We start from the raw sequence: 16,470 nt of genomic DNA, 5'->3' as shown, positions 1-16,470 counted from the left end.
GACATCTAGAAAATCTAACTCTGTGATTTTTTAAGTTATCTTTTTTTTAATTAATTAATTTTTTTATAATCACAAAAAATAAAATAAAATTAAATAATAATATAAATAGAACTAAACTATTATAAAAAAAATGAAAAATTAAGATAGCATTTGGATGAGAAGATTCTTTCACACTTAGTTACTTTCTACGGAAAAAACTTGAAAACATGTGTGCTTTTTACTGTATGTGCTGTGTTATCTTAAACAGAAGTAAAAGATGACGAATAATAAATGGCGTGGAGCCAGTGAGCCAAACAATTTCGTATCTCTACCAATGCAAAGTTGTATTTGGTTTCATTCATAGGTGCTTCCGTGTTTGACCAAAATCCTCTAACTCCAACATTTTTATATAATCATAATGAACATTTAAGTGTAAAATAAGATAACTATCCTAAACTTTTAGCCATTCTAACCATTGGGTAAGGCCCTAGAAACTGCACCAATATATGGGTGCTGTTGTGGCTTCCATTTTCATGGTTTCATTTCTAATGAATGATATAGGGCAATGTATATATTGAATTCTCAAAAATTAAAAATTTACACATGTATATTAGATTCTCAAAAATTAAAAATTTAAACTTCTTTTAGGTTATTTAGACTTTTTTTTTAAATAAAAAATGGTTAAAAATTTTAATTTATTTTTTAATTAAAAAATATTTTGAATTTATTTTTTTAAATATTTTTTAAAAATAATATAAAAAGCAAATTAAGATTTTTAATTATAATTCTTTTTTAATAGTTCTGTTTTCTCTCTTTTTGTGGACAGACTCTTGTCTTCTATATTTGTTCTCAGTTCTAACTTGTAAGCGATATTAATTTACAAGTGAATGAATGTTGTTAAGCACGCCATGTTAGGAAAAAAATATATGGTTAAATATATAGCATAATTAAATGATAAATAGATGAGTATTTAAATGCATGATATAAAAAAAATACATGATATAATACATAATATAATCATGCGATAGAAGACGAGATACCAAAGTAAAAATAACGTGAATTCATTTCCGAAAAATGCAAATGATGTAAATTATACCCATAGATGAAGAATAAAAAAATCAATAAATATGTATATATAAGCCATTAATTAATAATATTAGAATACATGATAATAATTCAAGAATGCAATGAAAAGTTTTTATTTATAGGCTAAATCTACAATATAATCATAATTAACAAAATCAATTTAATATCAACTCGATTAAATATAAAAATAATTTGTGATATGCCTAAATACTGTATTAATATATAATATTCTAAAAATATTCTAACAAGTAGTATAATATAAATATGCACGTTACAAAATTACATCAAATTGTTACTACTTTTTAATCAAAGCAATCAACAAAAATCATAGCATATAAAGGCATGTATCACAAAAAGAGAAATAAAGTATTATATATCTAAAGTATCGTTATTAAAATCGGATCGAATTAAGTTTAGTTTTAATATTTTTATCAGATTTGCAATTAATTTAGTCAATAATAATTAAGATTCTAAAAATTGAATTAATAATTGAATCGGTAAAACTAAAAGTTTAAAGTTTTATTGAGATTCAATTGAAATTAAACTAATTATAATTGACGTGTACCCTACAAATTCGAAAACAAGATCAATATTAAAATTGACCATATGAAATAGAGATAATAGTGCGGAAGAATTCAATCACAACTTGAATACAGCTTTAAAATGAGTCAAACGTCATTTCTAATCCGTTATCAATAACAAACGGTACTCACCATCCAACCAAAAAGATCGGAACGAACAAAGAGAAGCTAACACTTCACTTGTCTATATAAACAAACCAGATGCCTCAGAAGAAATAGGTCACACTCCACTTTTTGTTTATCCTTTAAATTCTCCTTTTTAAGATACTCTCGTAACTTGAGCGTCGGAGTGCTTTTTGCAGGTTCTCCCGCCGCTGTGTTGCGCACTGTTGAGGTGTTCCGACCCTTGCCCCAAACGAAGTATAGCTCTCCACCATGACCAAACAGTCGCTGGAAGGAGTCATCATACCTCAGTTACACACGAACGGAACATTTGGCGCCCACCGTGGGGCCCGAGCATTCATCCGACCCCACTATTTCTTTGCTTAGCTTTTGTACTCTTTTTTCTGCAGGATTCTCAGCATGGCTGATAATGGGATCTAACAACCCACGCAAGAAGAACTCCTAACTCGGATTGCCGAGCTTCAGGCAGAAGTTCGGAGGATAGCCGAGCTGTCTTCCACCAATAACGTGGGAAAACATGAGGAAGGAAACTCTAAAGGCTCAGCTCAAGGCAATACAGACCCATTGAGCATCAATCCGCCAAAAGAAAGGCTGGTCTTGGACAACCCTTTCTCTGAAGAGATCACCAAGTTTCAGATGCCAAAAAATTTCGTGCTGCCCACTACTCTTGGGCCATATAAGGGGGTTGATGACCCCATGCTCATGTTAAAAAATTTCAGTCTATGATATTTTTTAACAACGCTAACAATGAACATGTACTTTGCCAAACTTTTCCTACTTATCTTGATGGTGCTGCATTACTTTGGTTTTCTAAATTGTTAGCAGGTTCGATCTCCTCATTTGAAGAATTGGCGAGATCCTTCATCGACTACTTCGCAGCATTAAGAATAAACGTGCACGGATCATATTACCTAGGAACCATTAGACAAGGACAACACGAAAGTTTAAAGGACTACATGACTCGGTTTGCTGAAACAACCATGGAAATACCAGATCTAGACCCAGCAGTCCACTTGCACGCCCTTAAGGCCGGCCTCAGACCTGGTAAGTTCCGGGAAACAATCACGGTGACTAAATTGAAGATGCTGGAGGAATTCCGAGAAAGGGCTGTAGGCCAAATAGAGATCGAAGAACTCTGAGAAGCACAGAAAGCAGACATGCAACCCTCCAGGAGATAAGAAGATAGGACTATAAGATCACCAAACAATAAGGAACCAAGGAAGCCATTCAAGCTAACCCCAAAATTTGATACCTATACCAGATTCAACACAAAGAGAGAGAAAATAATCAAGGAGATTCTCAATGTCAAAATAATAAAACCCCTTGCCCGAGTAGAAAACTACCAGGACCAACGATTCATAGACACAACCAAAAATTGCGCCTTCCATCAGAAGTACGGACACACAACGGACAAATGCATAATCACCAAGGACTTATTAGAGAGATTAGCCCGACAAGGCCTCCTTGACAAATATGTCGAAGGAAGAAGAAGCAAGGATAACACTCGAGACCGAGAAGAGCGTCAACGAACCTCAGAAGAAAAGGATGATAGTAGATGGTCCAACCCTAACCCACCAAAGGGGGTCATAAACTGCATATCCGGAGGATTCGCCAGGGGAGGCGAGACAAATGCGGCACACAAACAAAGTTACCGAGCAATGATGGCAATCGAAGGAACAATACCTCAAGGGAGCAAGGACACAACAGACCTCAAAATTACCTTCAGTTAGGCCGACATATCATTGCTTGGACCAGACCTAGACGATCTAGTGGTGATTTCCATCCAAACAGGTGAATTATTGGTAAAAAAAAGTCATCTTGGACCCAGGTAGTAGTGCAGACGTCCTCTTTTACTCTACCTTCCCAAAAATGAAATTATCTGAAAAAGCCATACAAGCTTCATCTGGAAAACTGGTAGGGTTCTTCGGAGAAAGGGTCCCAATAAAAGGCTACATATGGCTAAAAATGACAATAGGGGACACCCCATTATCACGGACCATGGATGTCCAGTACCTTATAGTTGACTGCCCCAGTCCTTATAATATTATTCTCGGAAAACCTGCCCCAGTCATTATGTGTTAAGTTTCAGGCACAGGACATCGAGATAGCGACAATCCACTCGGACCGCCAACAAGCTAGGCAATGTTACAATGCAAGTCTAAAAGGAGCGAACACAAGGGGAAAACATCAACAAGAGGTCAAGGCTATCCACAGCACAAATGAAGTATTGTCCCTAGCAGAACTCGATTCCCAGGAGGATTTCCAGGACAGACCTCAGCCAGCAGACAAACTCCAAAAAGTCACTCTAACCTCAAAACCAGAACAATTCACTTACATCGGCCGAGCTCTTAAAGGATAGGAGCAACTAAAACTTATAAAGGTTCTACAAGACAACGCCGATTTGTTCGCCTGGACCCCAGCAGACATGCCAGAGATGGACCTAAACATCATTTGCCACAAACTCGCCATTGACAGAGCGATCCGACCTGTAGCCCAAAAGAAAAGAAACCTCGGAGCAGAAAAGGAAAATGCAGCCCTGGAAGAGACTAGAAAGCTCTTCAATGCATACTTCATTAAAGAAATTCGCTTCACCACGTGGCTCTCGAATGTGGTAATGGTAAGGAAAAACTCAGGTAAGTGGCGCATGTGCGTCGACTTTACAAACCTTAACAAGGCATGTCCGAAAGATGCCTATCCGCTGCCTTGTATTGACAAACTGGTAGATAATACTTCAGGATTCAAAAGCTTAAGCTTCATGGATGCATACTCTAGTTACAACCAGATTCTTATGCATCCAGAAGACCAAAGCAAAACATCTTTTATAACTGATCATGGGAATTTTTGTTATAGAGTAATGCCATTTGGCCTAAAGAATGCAGGTGCAACCTATCAGTGACTAATGGACAAGGTATTCCATCAACAAATAGGTCAGAATATGGAAATCTACGTGGATGACATGGTGGCCAAGACTCCGCCAGAAAGATCGCACTGTGACGACCTCGAAGAAATATTCAAACAGATTCGAACATATAATATGAGACTCAATCCAGAGAAATGTGCTTTTGGGGTACAAGGAGGAAAGTTCCTCAGCTTTATGCTGACTTCACGAGGAATCAAACCAAACCCTGAAAAATGTGAGGCAATACTCAACATGGCGAGCCCAAAAACAATAAAAGAAGACAACAGCTAGCAGGAATAGTGGCCGCTCTGTCACGATTTCTGCCTGCAGTATCAAACCGATCATATCACTTTTTCCAGACGATCTCCAAAAACAAAAAGTTCAAGTGGACAAAAGAATGTGAGACGGCATTTGACGAACTTAAATCCATCCTGTCCTCGCCACCAGTACTACAAAGTCCAAAAATCGGTAAACCTTTGTATTTATATTTATCTGTGTCCAATTATTCTGTAAGCTCGGTTCTTGTTACTGAAGCAGGAAAAGCCCAACAACCAGTATAATTTGTTAGTAGAGTTATGCAACCAACAGAAAGAAGATATCCCAGAATAGAACAACTGGCCTTGGCACTAGTAACAACAGTAAGGAGGCTAAGATACTATTTCCAAAGCCACACAATAATCGTAAGGACGAACCAACCACTAAGGCAAATACTAACAAAACCAGAATTGGCAGGACGGATGACCAAGTGGTCCATTAAACTTTTTGAGTTCGATATTCAATTTCAATAAAGACTGGCTCTGAAATCACATATCCTGGCAGACTTCGTTTCCGAACTTACATCTGACGAGCATAATCACGAGCAGACTTGGGAGTTGCATGTAGATGGAGCATCAAGCCGAGAAGGGAGCAGAGCTGGGATAGTACTAAAGGAAGGAGAAATAGTAATGGCCAAACAATCCCTTCAATTCGACTTCTTAGCAAGCAATAATCAAGCCGAATATGAGGTGCTCATAGCAGGTCTCAAACTCGCCCTCAGCTTCCAAGTGCCAAGCCTGATAGTACATTGTGACTCCCTCTTAGTGTTCCAACAAATCAAAGGAGAATTTCAGGTAAAAGATCGTCTATTAGAGCAGTATTGTCTCAAAGCAAAGGATCTTATCTCAAAGTTTGATAAATTTATCATAACACATGTGCATAGAGAGAAGAATACTAGAGCGGATATATTGTCTAAACTTGTCGCTACTAGAGCAAGTAGACACACATCGGCACTATCACAACTTACACTAGAAAAACCTAGCATCGAATCATTGTGCATAATGAACATCACTCATACAAATGACTAGAGAATACGTTTTCTTGAGTATATTAAATCAGGAATTATCCCCAGAAACGAGACTAATCCTCAAAGCTTTAGGCGAAAAGTAAGTTTTTTTACAACTATGGCAGGAGAACTATACAGACGTAGTTTCTCACGCCCATTACTAAAATGCCTCGGAAAAAAAATAAGCCAATGAAGTCATGAACGAGATCCACGAGGGTGTATGTGGCAACCACATAGGAAGACGAGCTCTGGCGGCCAAGATTATCCAAACAGGATATTACTGGCCAACAATGCAAAGAGATTGCATAGTAAAGGTCAAAACATGCGATAATTGTCAAAGATATGCCGCCATTTCAATGAAGCCCGCTGAGGTATTGCACAATATGGAGGTAAGCTGGCCTCTCTATAGATGGGGGCTCGATATCCTCGGCCCATTCCCAATAGCGCCAGGGCAAGTAAAATTTCTCTTAGTTTCAATTGATTATTTCTCAAAATGGATAGAAACACAACCACTAGCAAGAATAACAGCCGAAAAGGTACGTTCTTTCATATAGAAAAATATCATATGTAGATTCGGAATACCTAAAGAGATAATATCGGATAATGGTAGGCAATTTATAGATAACAAACTTACATCGTTCTTGAAAAACTTTAACATACAACATCATTTTAGCTCGGTTGAGCACCCACAGACAAATGGACAGGCCAAAGCTGCTAACCGAATAATCTTGCAAGCAATGAGAAAAAAGCTCATTGGGGCAAAAGGTGAATGGGCAGACTTGATCTCAGAAATACTGTGGAGCTATAACACGACAAAACAAACTACTACTGGCGAGACCCCATTCAAATTAGTCTACGGAACAGAGGCACTAATACCGATCAAGGTAGGCATCCCTACCTTAAGGGCCAAACTATACAATCAAAACCACAATATTAGTACAAGAAAGGCCGAGTTAGACCTCGTGGAAGAGGATAGAGACGTCACAGCTATCAAACAAATAGCGATGAAGCAACTAGTAGAACGAAGACACAATAAAAAAGTAGTACCCAGAACATTCAATGAAGGGGACCTGGTCCTCAGAAGAACAGAGGAAGCAAGACGATCTCCATCGCATGGTAAACTCGCCGCGAATTGGGAAGGGCCATTTTAGATCGCAAAAGTGCTCGAAATGGGGGCTTACCAACTACAAACACTAAAAGGCGACTCACTATCAGGAAATTGGAATATCTCTTCATTAAAGTTGTATAGATCATAACCTGTACAATCCGCGGATGAAGGTACTCTTTTTCCCCCCTTAGAGGTTTTTTTTCCCAAATACGGGTTTTACCTAAGGAGGATTTTAATGAGGCCAGACGCCCAATATATCAAATTATGTACGGACATATAAATAACCGATCTATTCCTTACTTTTTCTCTTCTCCTATTCTACTTTCAAATGCAAAAACATTAACCAAAGCATGAATAGCTATATATATTATCAAAATACTAAATTGTCAAATTGATCCAACCTTGGTCAGCACAAACAGGAGTTAATCCAATCCAAAAAGACAACAAATATCATAACAAATAAACCACAGAAATATACATAAATTAAGAAGGAGGAACATTCTCATCATGGTCCTCCACGGTTCCATCCACAACCAGCTTCCCGCCGATAACTATCTTAGTCACATCAAGTTGATCTTAATCAAACTCGGGGGGGGGGGGGGGCAACACAGCAATTTGACTGACAGCTCGGTCAAATCCGGAGGAGAACATTTCCATCCTCTCCTCTTCCAATTCATGAACCCTGGAGGTCAGCTGTCCCTTAGTCTTATCATTCTCTTTCACCTCTGCCTGAAGGAGCCGGACTTGATCCCGAAGGCAAACGACCTCCTCTTCAAATTCTTTCATTTTTGCCGTAACATTTACAATGATGTCGTCCTTCTCCTTTGACGATTTCTCTAATTCAGAAACCCTCTCCACGACCACTTGTTGTTCGGCCCCGAGAAGTTCAGTAGTGCGACCTACACACCTCAAACGAGAAGCGACAATCTGCATCAAAAGACAAGCACAAATTAACAAACATAAACAGTAATATTGACAAAGACACAAAAAATACACAAATATATATGGTTGACCTAAATGAACTTTCCCATCTCTTCCAAGCCAATCCGATGATTCATCATCATATCTCCAGGGTACTGAGAAACCATGTCAGACAGTTCGGCAAAAGTAAACTGACCACTCCACAACGAATGCGAACTTGTGCTAGGGATGAAGCCATGGAGCCTCTTCTACCTCTCAAAAGCAGATCTATTGCCACCAAAAAAATCCTTATCACCCTCTAAAATAACCTCAAGAGACTTCTCAATGTCATCTCTCTTCCTCTTGAAAGATGACGCCGGTTGGGCAACAGATTGAACGACATCTCCCCCACCCTCCTTCATGGTCCCAGAGCCACCCACACTTTTCTCTTTCTTCTTTTTGAGAAATGACTGAAATCAAGAAGGATCAAGAAGAGAAACTCGCACACCTACAAACAGAAAGAAAAAAATCAAGAAAATGAAAACATGACGGCAAAAACAACAGCCAAGCATTACCTATGTAAGCTTTCAAACCCTCACTGTCTCCAGAATCATGAAAACGAAGAACTTCGGAAATAGATAAACACTCCCCATCAGCAAAACTCTCTATAAAAAAGTATAAGAAATAGTCTTCCTCCTCGTTCTGCTCAGTAGTCTCGAGAATTTGGATCGGCTCCGAGCACCAAAAAAAGGGAAACCTTTCTATAAGTTCGTCATCCAGATAGAAGGGATATTTGGTCTCTACCAACCGCAGTTTAACAAACATAGATTTAAAGTTTTTGAAAGAAGATTTATATAACATGAAAAAGGAACGCCCGGAAAAACTACTCAAACATACCCACAACCCTTTTTGAACCCCTTTTGATTGAAACAGTGAGAAAAATACAGACAGAGAACAGGAAAAAGAAAGAAACTCCATCAAACACTGAAAAGCATGAAGAAATACCCAAGAGGTTGGATGCAACTGCGAGAGCGCGCAGTTGAGTTGAGTCAAAATGTCACACTCAAAGTCAGAAAAAGGAAATCTCACACGCAGTTCAGTGAGACAAGGGGTATAAATATAAAAATACTGCTAATCCCCTCTCCTCTCACAAACCCTATCCTTACCAGAACAGTGAAGAAGCTCAACAACCACACCCGAGCCATCTTTCACAAGCTTCAAACCCTTGAGTTCACACACTGACTCGACGCCCACATACGACGAGTAACGGGTCCTCACATCATCATGTACCCAATGGTACGGGTTATCCTTTTTCACTTCAATTACTTTCTGCTTTTCTTTCTCCTTCACTTTTGCCATTACAAAAAACAAAAACAAAAAATCTGTAGAGAAGAAAACTAACCTTTAGAAGTCATGCTGGGGTCAATTGGAAAGAGGAATTTGAAAGAGAAGAATGTCAATCCCAAAGTAGCAACAACAACTATTACTACAAGCCCACTAACTTAGTGGGTAACGCAAGTAATAACCGCTCAAGGCATCGAAACCCCAAACACTGAGGAAGCACATTAATCATAACACATTCCACGAGGTAAAAAGTCCCTTAACTTTCAGTCTCTCCCATATCCCTTTCTTCTTTTTCATTTTCAAACACCAAAAATGCATCTCATGGAAAGCCCAAGATCGCAAAGAGACGCGATACATCACAAAACTAATCAAATCCATATGTGTGAGAAAAACACAAACGAAAGCCGACCATTCAAAAGCTTGCCTGTTGCTTTTGAACAAAGCCAGACAAGCTTGAGGGCTATGACGTGTACCCTATAAACTCGGAAATAAGATCAATATCAAAATTGACCATATGAAATGGAGATAATAGTGCAGGAGAATTCAACCACAACTTGAATACATCTCCAAAATGAGTCAAACGTCATCTCTAATCCGTTATCAATAACAAACGGCACTCACCATCCAACCAAAAAGATCGGAACGAACAAAGAGAAGATAACACTTCACTCGTCTATATAAACAAACTAAATACCTTAGAAGAAACAGGTCACACACCACTTTTTGTTTATCCTTTAAATTCTCCTTTTAAGATTCGATTTAGTTATCCAAATACTAATAAAAGTCGTTTGGCTAGAGAGGAACGGACATCTTTTTAACAACGAGTGTAGAAAAAATATTTTAAAAATATTTAACCAATTATAAAGATTGAAGTAGTTTGAATTTTTTTTGTTATTAATGATAATGTCAAAGATGACACTAGAAATAATTTTTTATTTTTATGTAATGTTTAAAGTTTTGATTTTTTTTATTTTCTATAATATCTTCAACTCGATAGATCAAGAACTAATTTATACTGAACTCCATCTAAGAATTTAATTTTTTTTTTGCCGTTGAGCTTCGTTATTCAAAAAAATAAAAAAAGGTCGTCAACGCATGCTCACGATGTCCACTCTAAACCAATAATGTGGAAGATGGGCTCGAGTTAATTCCAAAAGTCCAGGTAGGAGTCAGCTTTGTTCCATTTCTCAATTGACCAAGAATTGCTCTTATTATATTAAGCGTTAATAATTATTATATATATTATATAAAAGGGTTGAATAAATTACAACGTATATATAATTTAATTATCAAGAGGACGATGTCAGTGCTGTGCTGTAGAAGATTAGTTGATGGAAAATAAACTGACCTAGGAGTTGGAAAAGGAATCAGGTGCTGTGCTGTACAATGAGAAAGACGATATAATGGCAATTTTTCAGACACAGAATGAAGAAATAACATAGAGGAGAAAATTGGCGAAACAAAAGGCGAAGATGAGACGGTGCAGACTCAAAATAAAAAATAGGTGTGTACTAATAGTTCTAAATGACTTTCAGTTTTTGGAATGTTAGAGGGTTACGGGGTGACGGAAAAATGAGAATGGTTAAGGATTTAAAAAATAAACATAAATTGAGTATGGTAGGTTTGATTGAGACTAAAAGACAGATTGTGACGAGACTTGACGTTGGAAAGCTGTGGGGTATGATGGGACTGGATGGGAATATGTAGGGTCAGATGGTGCATCCAGTGGCCTCTTGATGATTTGGGATAAAATATTTTTTAAAATGAACAACTGCTATAAGGGGGAAAGGTGGTTATGCGTGGAAGGTGTCTTACTAAAAAATAATTTCAGCTGTGCTTTTTTCTTGGTCTATGGTGCACATAGTAGAGAGGAGAAGAGTCATGTGTGAGAAGAGTTGAGTTACATTACTGGGCTGTGTCAGGTCCCTTGCTGTTTCATGGGGGACTTTAATGAGATAGTGAATGTGAAGGTACGGAAAGGCACTGCTAGTCTACCTCTGTCTGCTGAAGAATTCAAGATTTGGATTCAAGACATGCACTTAGTGGATCTGCCGCTTACAGATCGCAAGTTTATGTGGTTCTGAGGCCTCTCTTGCAGTCATATTGATAGAGATATGGTTAGTATAGAATGGCTAGAGGCGTTTCCTGAGACTTGTTTGAGAGGCGGTCCTAGGGACCTGTCAGATCACTGTCCTATTATTGTGGAAGATAAAATGATGTGGAGTGGTCCTAGGCCTTTTCAGAGTCTTGATTCGTGGTTTAACCACGAAGGCTTTCTTAGTATGGTTAAGGAGGAATGGAGAAGTCTAGGGGAGATGCAGTTCACAGATAAATTGAAGGCGTTAACGGGTCCTTTGGAAAGGTGGCATAAGGCCAACTTTAGTGAGATGGACCAGAAGATATTGAAGTTGGAGGAAGAGATAAAAAAAGGTTTATGATTTGGTAAGTAATAGAGTGTATGATGGAACTATTGAGGCTAGAAGGAAGGCGTTGGTTACTTGCTGTGAGAAGTGGTACGCAAGGAAAGAAATCCATTGGAAGCAAATGTCTTGGTCTCGGCAAGCAAATGAAATGGACAGGAACACAAGGTACTTCCACAATATAGCGTTGGCAAGAAGGAGGAATAATTGGATTGATGCCTTGATAGTGAATGGCAGACTGGTAAGGAACCAAGCTAGAATAAAAATAGCTATTAGAGACTTTTATAAGGATTTGTATTACCAAGAAGGCTCTCCTTTGTTGGGGTTCAGAGATGGTCTGGTGGAAAGGATTGATGAGGAAGAATCTATGACTTTAGAGGTAATGCTATCGGCTGAGATAATTAGAGAGGCAGTGTGGGATTGTAAGTCATCAAGGGCGCCAAGCTGTGATGGGTACAACATGAATTTTATTAAGAAGTGCTGGGATGAGATTGGGGTTGAATTCACGACAGCTATGATAGGATTCTTTCAAATATCGAGGTTACCGACAGGCTCCAATATTACATGGGTTGCGCTGGCTCCTAAGTTTCTTGGTGCGAAGGAGATTAAAGACCTCAGACCTATTAGTATGGTTGGCTGTGTATACAAGGTTATTTCGAAGGTTTTAGTTAGGAGGATGCGAGAAGTGATGCTAGGGTTGGTAGGAGAGACTCAGAGTGCTTTTGTGAAGGGCAATGATGGGGCCCTCACAGCGTGTGAAATAGTGCACTGGCTTAAAAGAAAGAAAAAAGAGGCAGCCATTATCAAGTTAGATTTCCAAAAAGCATATGACAGAGTCAAGTGGAGCTTTATTGATATTGTGCTACAAAAGATGGGGTTTGGACACACGTGGCGGGCGTGGGTTATGAAGTGTGTGACCACAGCTTCTATGTCGGTCTTAATTAATGGCTCGCCGTCAAAACCTGTTAAAATGCAAAGGGGCTCGAGGCAAGGTGACCCGCTATCTCCATTCTTGTTTGTGCTGGTTGTGGATGTTCTGCATCGAATGGTTGGTGAGGCAGTCAGGAACAGACATATTTCTCCTTTGGTAGTTGGGCGAGATCGAGTGGAGCTATCACACCTCCAGTTTGCTGATGATACTATTTTGTTTGCCCACCAGAATAGGAGACTATGAAGAATTACAAGCGGTTGCTGCGATGGTTTGAGTTGATGTCAAGGCTCAGTATCAACTTCGAAAAGTCCAGTTTGATTCCTATCAATTGTGAAGAGTAGTGGATACAAAGTATGTGTAGGCTGTGGGGTTGTAAGGAAGATACTCTCCTTGTTAAATACCTTAGAGTCCCCTTAGGAGTTACTCCGAGGCTGGTTAAGACCTGGAAGCCTATCATCGATAAGGTGGAAGAGAAACTAAACCTTTGGAAAGTCAAGGTGCTAAGCAAAGCGGGAAAGTTGGTGCTCATCAAATCAGTCTTGAACAGCTTACCAGTGTATTATTTGAGCTTATATAAGATGCCACAGGCAGTTGCTAAGAAGTTAATTTCTTTACAAAGAAGATTTCTATGGAGTAAGGAGGATGGGAGGAATGGTATGGCTTTGGTGAGATGGGAGGTGGTGCAGGCCCCTAAGAAGCTAGGAGGGTTGGGGATTGGAGATGCAATGATTAGAAACACTGCACTGTTGTTTAAGTGGTGGTGGCGCTTTGCTAAGAAAGAGTGCCCGTTGTGGAAGAAGGTGGTCTGCTCTTCTAATGACTTAAGGCCGAATGAGTTACTGTCCACTCAAGTTTCTCCTTCAAGAGGAGGCCATGGAAGGATATCTGCCATTTACAAATTAAGGAGCAACATATAAGGGATAAGATGATTACAGGCCTGGCTATGGAGCTTGGTGATAGACGACGGACTCGGTTTTGGGAGGATGTTTGGTTACAATGTGGTTTCTTGAAAGATAGGTTTCCCAGGCTCTTCTCTGTTTCAAACCAATGTGGTTTGACTGTAGGGGATTGTGGGTTTTGGGATGGGTTAGAGTGGGTTTGGAACTTCCAATGGAGACGAGAGCTTTTTCAGTGGGAATTAGACCTCCTAAGTCAGCTACATGAGGCGTTGATACTGGTCAAGTTAGCAAATAATAGGGAGGATAGAGTTGTATGGAAATATGATAGACTTGGTATTTTTTTGACTAACTCCTTTGTGCAGGTGCTACAAGAAGGAATGCTGCCAGAAGATGTAACCAGTTACAGTTTCACGAAGTCCATCTGGAATGACTTTGTTCCATCAAGAGTGGAGTTATTTGCTTGGTTTGTCCTGGTAGGCAGGGTGAACACTAAGGAACGGCTTAGTCGGTTCGGGATTATTAGCCAGGATGATAAGAGTTGTGTTTTATGTTCTAAGGATGTTGAGCAGGTCCACCACTTGTTCCTTGGCTATGATTTTGCTTGGCAGGTGTGGAGTGCATGGTTATCTATGTTTGGTCGGCCCTGGTCTGTTCTGGGGTCGATGAAAGACCATTCCTAAGTTAGACAGATGAGCTGTGTAGAAAAGAGGATCGAAAGCAGCGTACGAGGTGCTTCTGTGCAATCATTTGGCACATTTGGTTGGAAAGGAATAGGAGAATTTTCCAGAACCAAAGCAGAGGCGTAGAAGACATCATCCACATGACCATGCTTAGCTGTGACGAGTGGAGAGGTGCCCAGTCCTAGTGTTGTTGATGGCTATGCCGGAGATGACATGCGGAATTCCTTTCTTTAGTTCTTAATACTTTTTTTGGGTGTTGCTTGTCTAGATGTGATATTTGATACTATATGCTCCACCTTAGTGTGTTGAACTCCTTTGTTTTAAAAAAAAATTATCAATCGTCAATCAATAATAATATTATCAATTGTTTTTTTTTTCAAGTCACCAAAAAAATTTGATAATCAATCAATAATAATATTATATTTATTTAATTTTATTATTTAAATTTAGTTTATTATAATTTTATATATTTATTTAATTATTACTAAATTAAATAGTTCAATCAATAACTAATCAATTATATCATTGACCTAATAGTTTTAAAGGTTTTAAGTGAATTGAGAAAAGAGATTAAATCAAAAAACTATTTTTAATATTTATAAACAAATTGTGCAGAACTTCTGATTTTAAGAGATTATTTATAATTTTATCTCGTCCAGTTATATCCTGGTTCGACTACGATTTGTAATGTGATTTATGTTCAGTTTCTACTACGATAATGATAGAATTTTTACTATAATTAATATAGATTACAAACACTAATTCTAAGAGACTCACATTTCTGTAAACTACCTAAACTATCTCAAACTTAGTAACTCATCTAGGTGTTAATCCAACCTAGTTAAGGAGAATCAAGTACACTCTAACTCAACACACTTTCAAAATCAAAACACTCAATTAAAGGTTAAATGACTTTTGTATGCACTACTCTCTATGCCTTTTGTATCTCTCAAATTAAACTTGAATCTAGACAAAAAAAAGTATAAACACACTCAAATAACAAGGAAATAAAATGTTTGTATAATTTGCAATATGGTAAAAAATAGTTCCTTTTTCCTTGGATAAAATATTCTTTTATAAAACTTGATATATTCTCTTTAATGTTGGAATGATTTTCGTTTTCATCCACTAGCCGTTGCACCATTTATGAATTGATTCTGCTGACATTGAAGTGGAAATACTTTTCTTCTTTATCTTGATAATGTGCAATTACTATCCAAACACTCATGATAATATATTTTTAAGTTTGGCTTGATATCTTCAATGATATTCCTCTTAATGATGCTGGTTTGCACAGTTTCATCTTACTAATTTGATCATCTTTGATTGATTCTTATATTGTTCATTGTAATGGTTAGTTATAATAGACAATAATTAATGGGTTATGCTACACATCTAAGCATTTTTCTATCCAAATTTTATTCAAGTAGGTCCAACACCAACAAAAATCACTCTCATTAAAAGAGCGTCATTACACACGCTTTATCTTCTTATCCTCTCCCGTGCTTCTTCTTCTTCTTCTTCTTTCAAATACACGCATACGTCATCTTCTTCTTCTTTCAAATTTACGTATACCTCCTCCTCCTCCTCCTCCTCCTCTTTTTTCGTCGTGCACGCATATTCTTCTTTTATTTCTCCTCCTCCTCCTCCTTCTCCTTTTTCGTTATCATCATCACCAATAGCACAAATATTATTTTTTCAATTGAATTGAATGGATATAGGTGTTCTGAATCTGAATTGAATTGAATTGATAACCTCTAAATTATAAAAAAAGGTGTTTCGAATTTGATTTTATATAGTGGATTATGTTTCGTTCAGTTAGTACTATACAATTGTTTCACCATGAGTACATGTTTGGTTCATTATGCAGAAAGCTGTTTGAATTCAATTTTATATAATGGATTATGTTTCGTTCACTCAGTACTATACAATTATTTCACCATGAGTACGTGTTAGGTTCATTATGCAGAAAGTTGTTTGAATTTGATTTTATATAATAGATTATATTTTATTCACTTAGTACTATACAATTATTTCACCATGAGTACTGTGTTCGGTTCATTATGCAGAAGACTGTTTGAATTTGATTTTATATAATGGATTATGTTTCGTTCACTCAATACTATACAATTGTTTCACCATGAGTACATGTTCGGTTTATTATGCAGAAAGCCGTTCGAATTTGAATTTATATAATGG

The 16,470-nt window shown here is 37.9% G+C and overlaps 3 protein-coding genes across 3 annotated transcripts; all 3 read left to right on the top strand.

Annotated features, from left to right (window-relative positions):
* Positions 1–2,491: 2,491 nt before the first annotated feature.
* Positions 2,492–2,908, top strand: LOC112701666 (uncharacterized). The gene has a single exon (XM_025752400.2). The coding sequence runs from the start codon at positions 2,492–2,494 to the stop codon at positions 2,906–2,908; it is 417 nt and encodes a 138-aa protein (XP_025608185.2).
* Positions 2,909–6,186: 3,278 nt separating this feature from the next.
* On the top strand, positions 6,187–7,140 carry LOC140174423 (uncharacterized). The gene is made up of 2 exons (XM_072198878.1): positions 6,187–6,378; positions 6,682–7,140. The coding sequence occupies exons 1-2, from the start codon at positions 6,187–6,189 to the stop codon at positions 7,138–7,140; spliced, it is 651 nt and encodes a 216-aa protein (XP_072054979.1).
* A 5,905-nt stretch (positions 7,141–13,045) lies between these two features.
* On the top strand, positions 13,046–14,271 carry LOC140174422 (uncharacterized). The gene is made up of 2 exons (XM_072198876.1): positions 13,046–13,543; positions 13,954–14,271. The coding sequence occupies exons 1-2, from the start codon at positions 13,046–13,048 to the stop codon at positions 14,269–14,271; spliced, it is 816 nt and encodes a 271-aa protein (XP_072054977.1).
* The last annotated feature ends 2,199 nt before the right edge of the window (positions 14,272–16,470 follow it).

This window comes from Arachis hypogaea, chromosome 7 (assembly GCF_003086295.3).
Source record: "Arachis hypogaea cultivar Tifrunner chromosome 7, arahy.Tifrunner.gnm2.J5K5, whole genome shotgun sequence".
NCBI classification, from domain to species: Eukaryota; Viridiplantae; Streptophyta; class Magnoliopsida; order Fabales; family Fabaceae; genus Arachis; species Arachis hypogaea.
The sequence above is the reverse complement of the archived record's forward strand: the minus strand, read 5'-3'. Positions and strand labels throughout refer to the sequence as shown.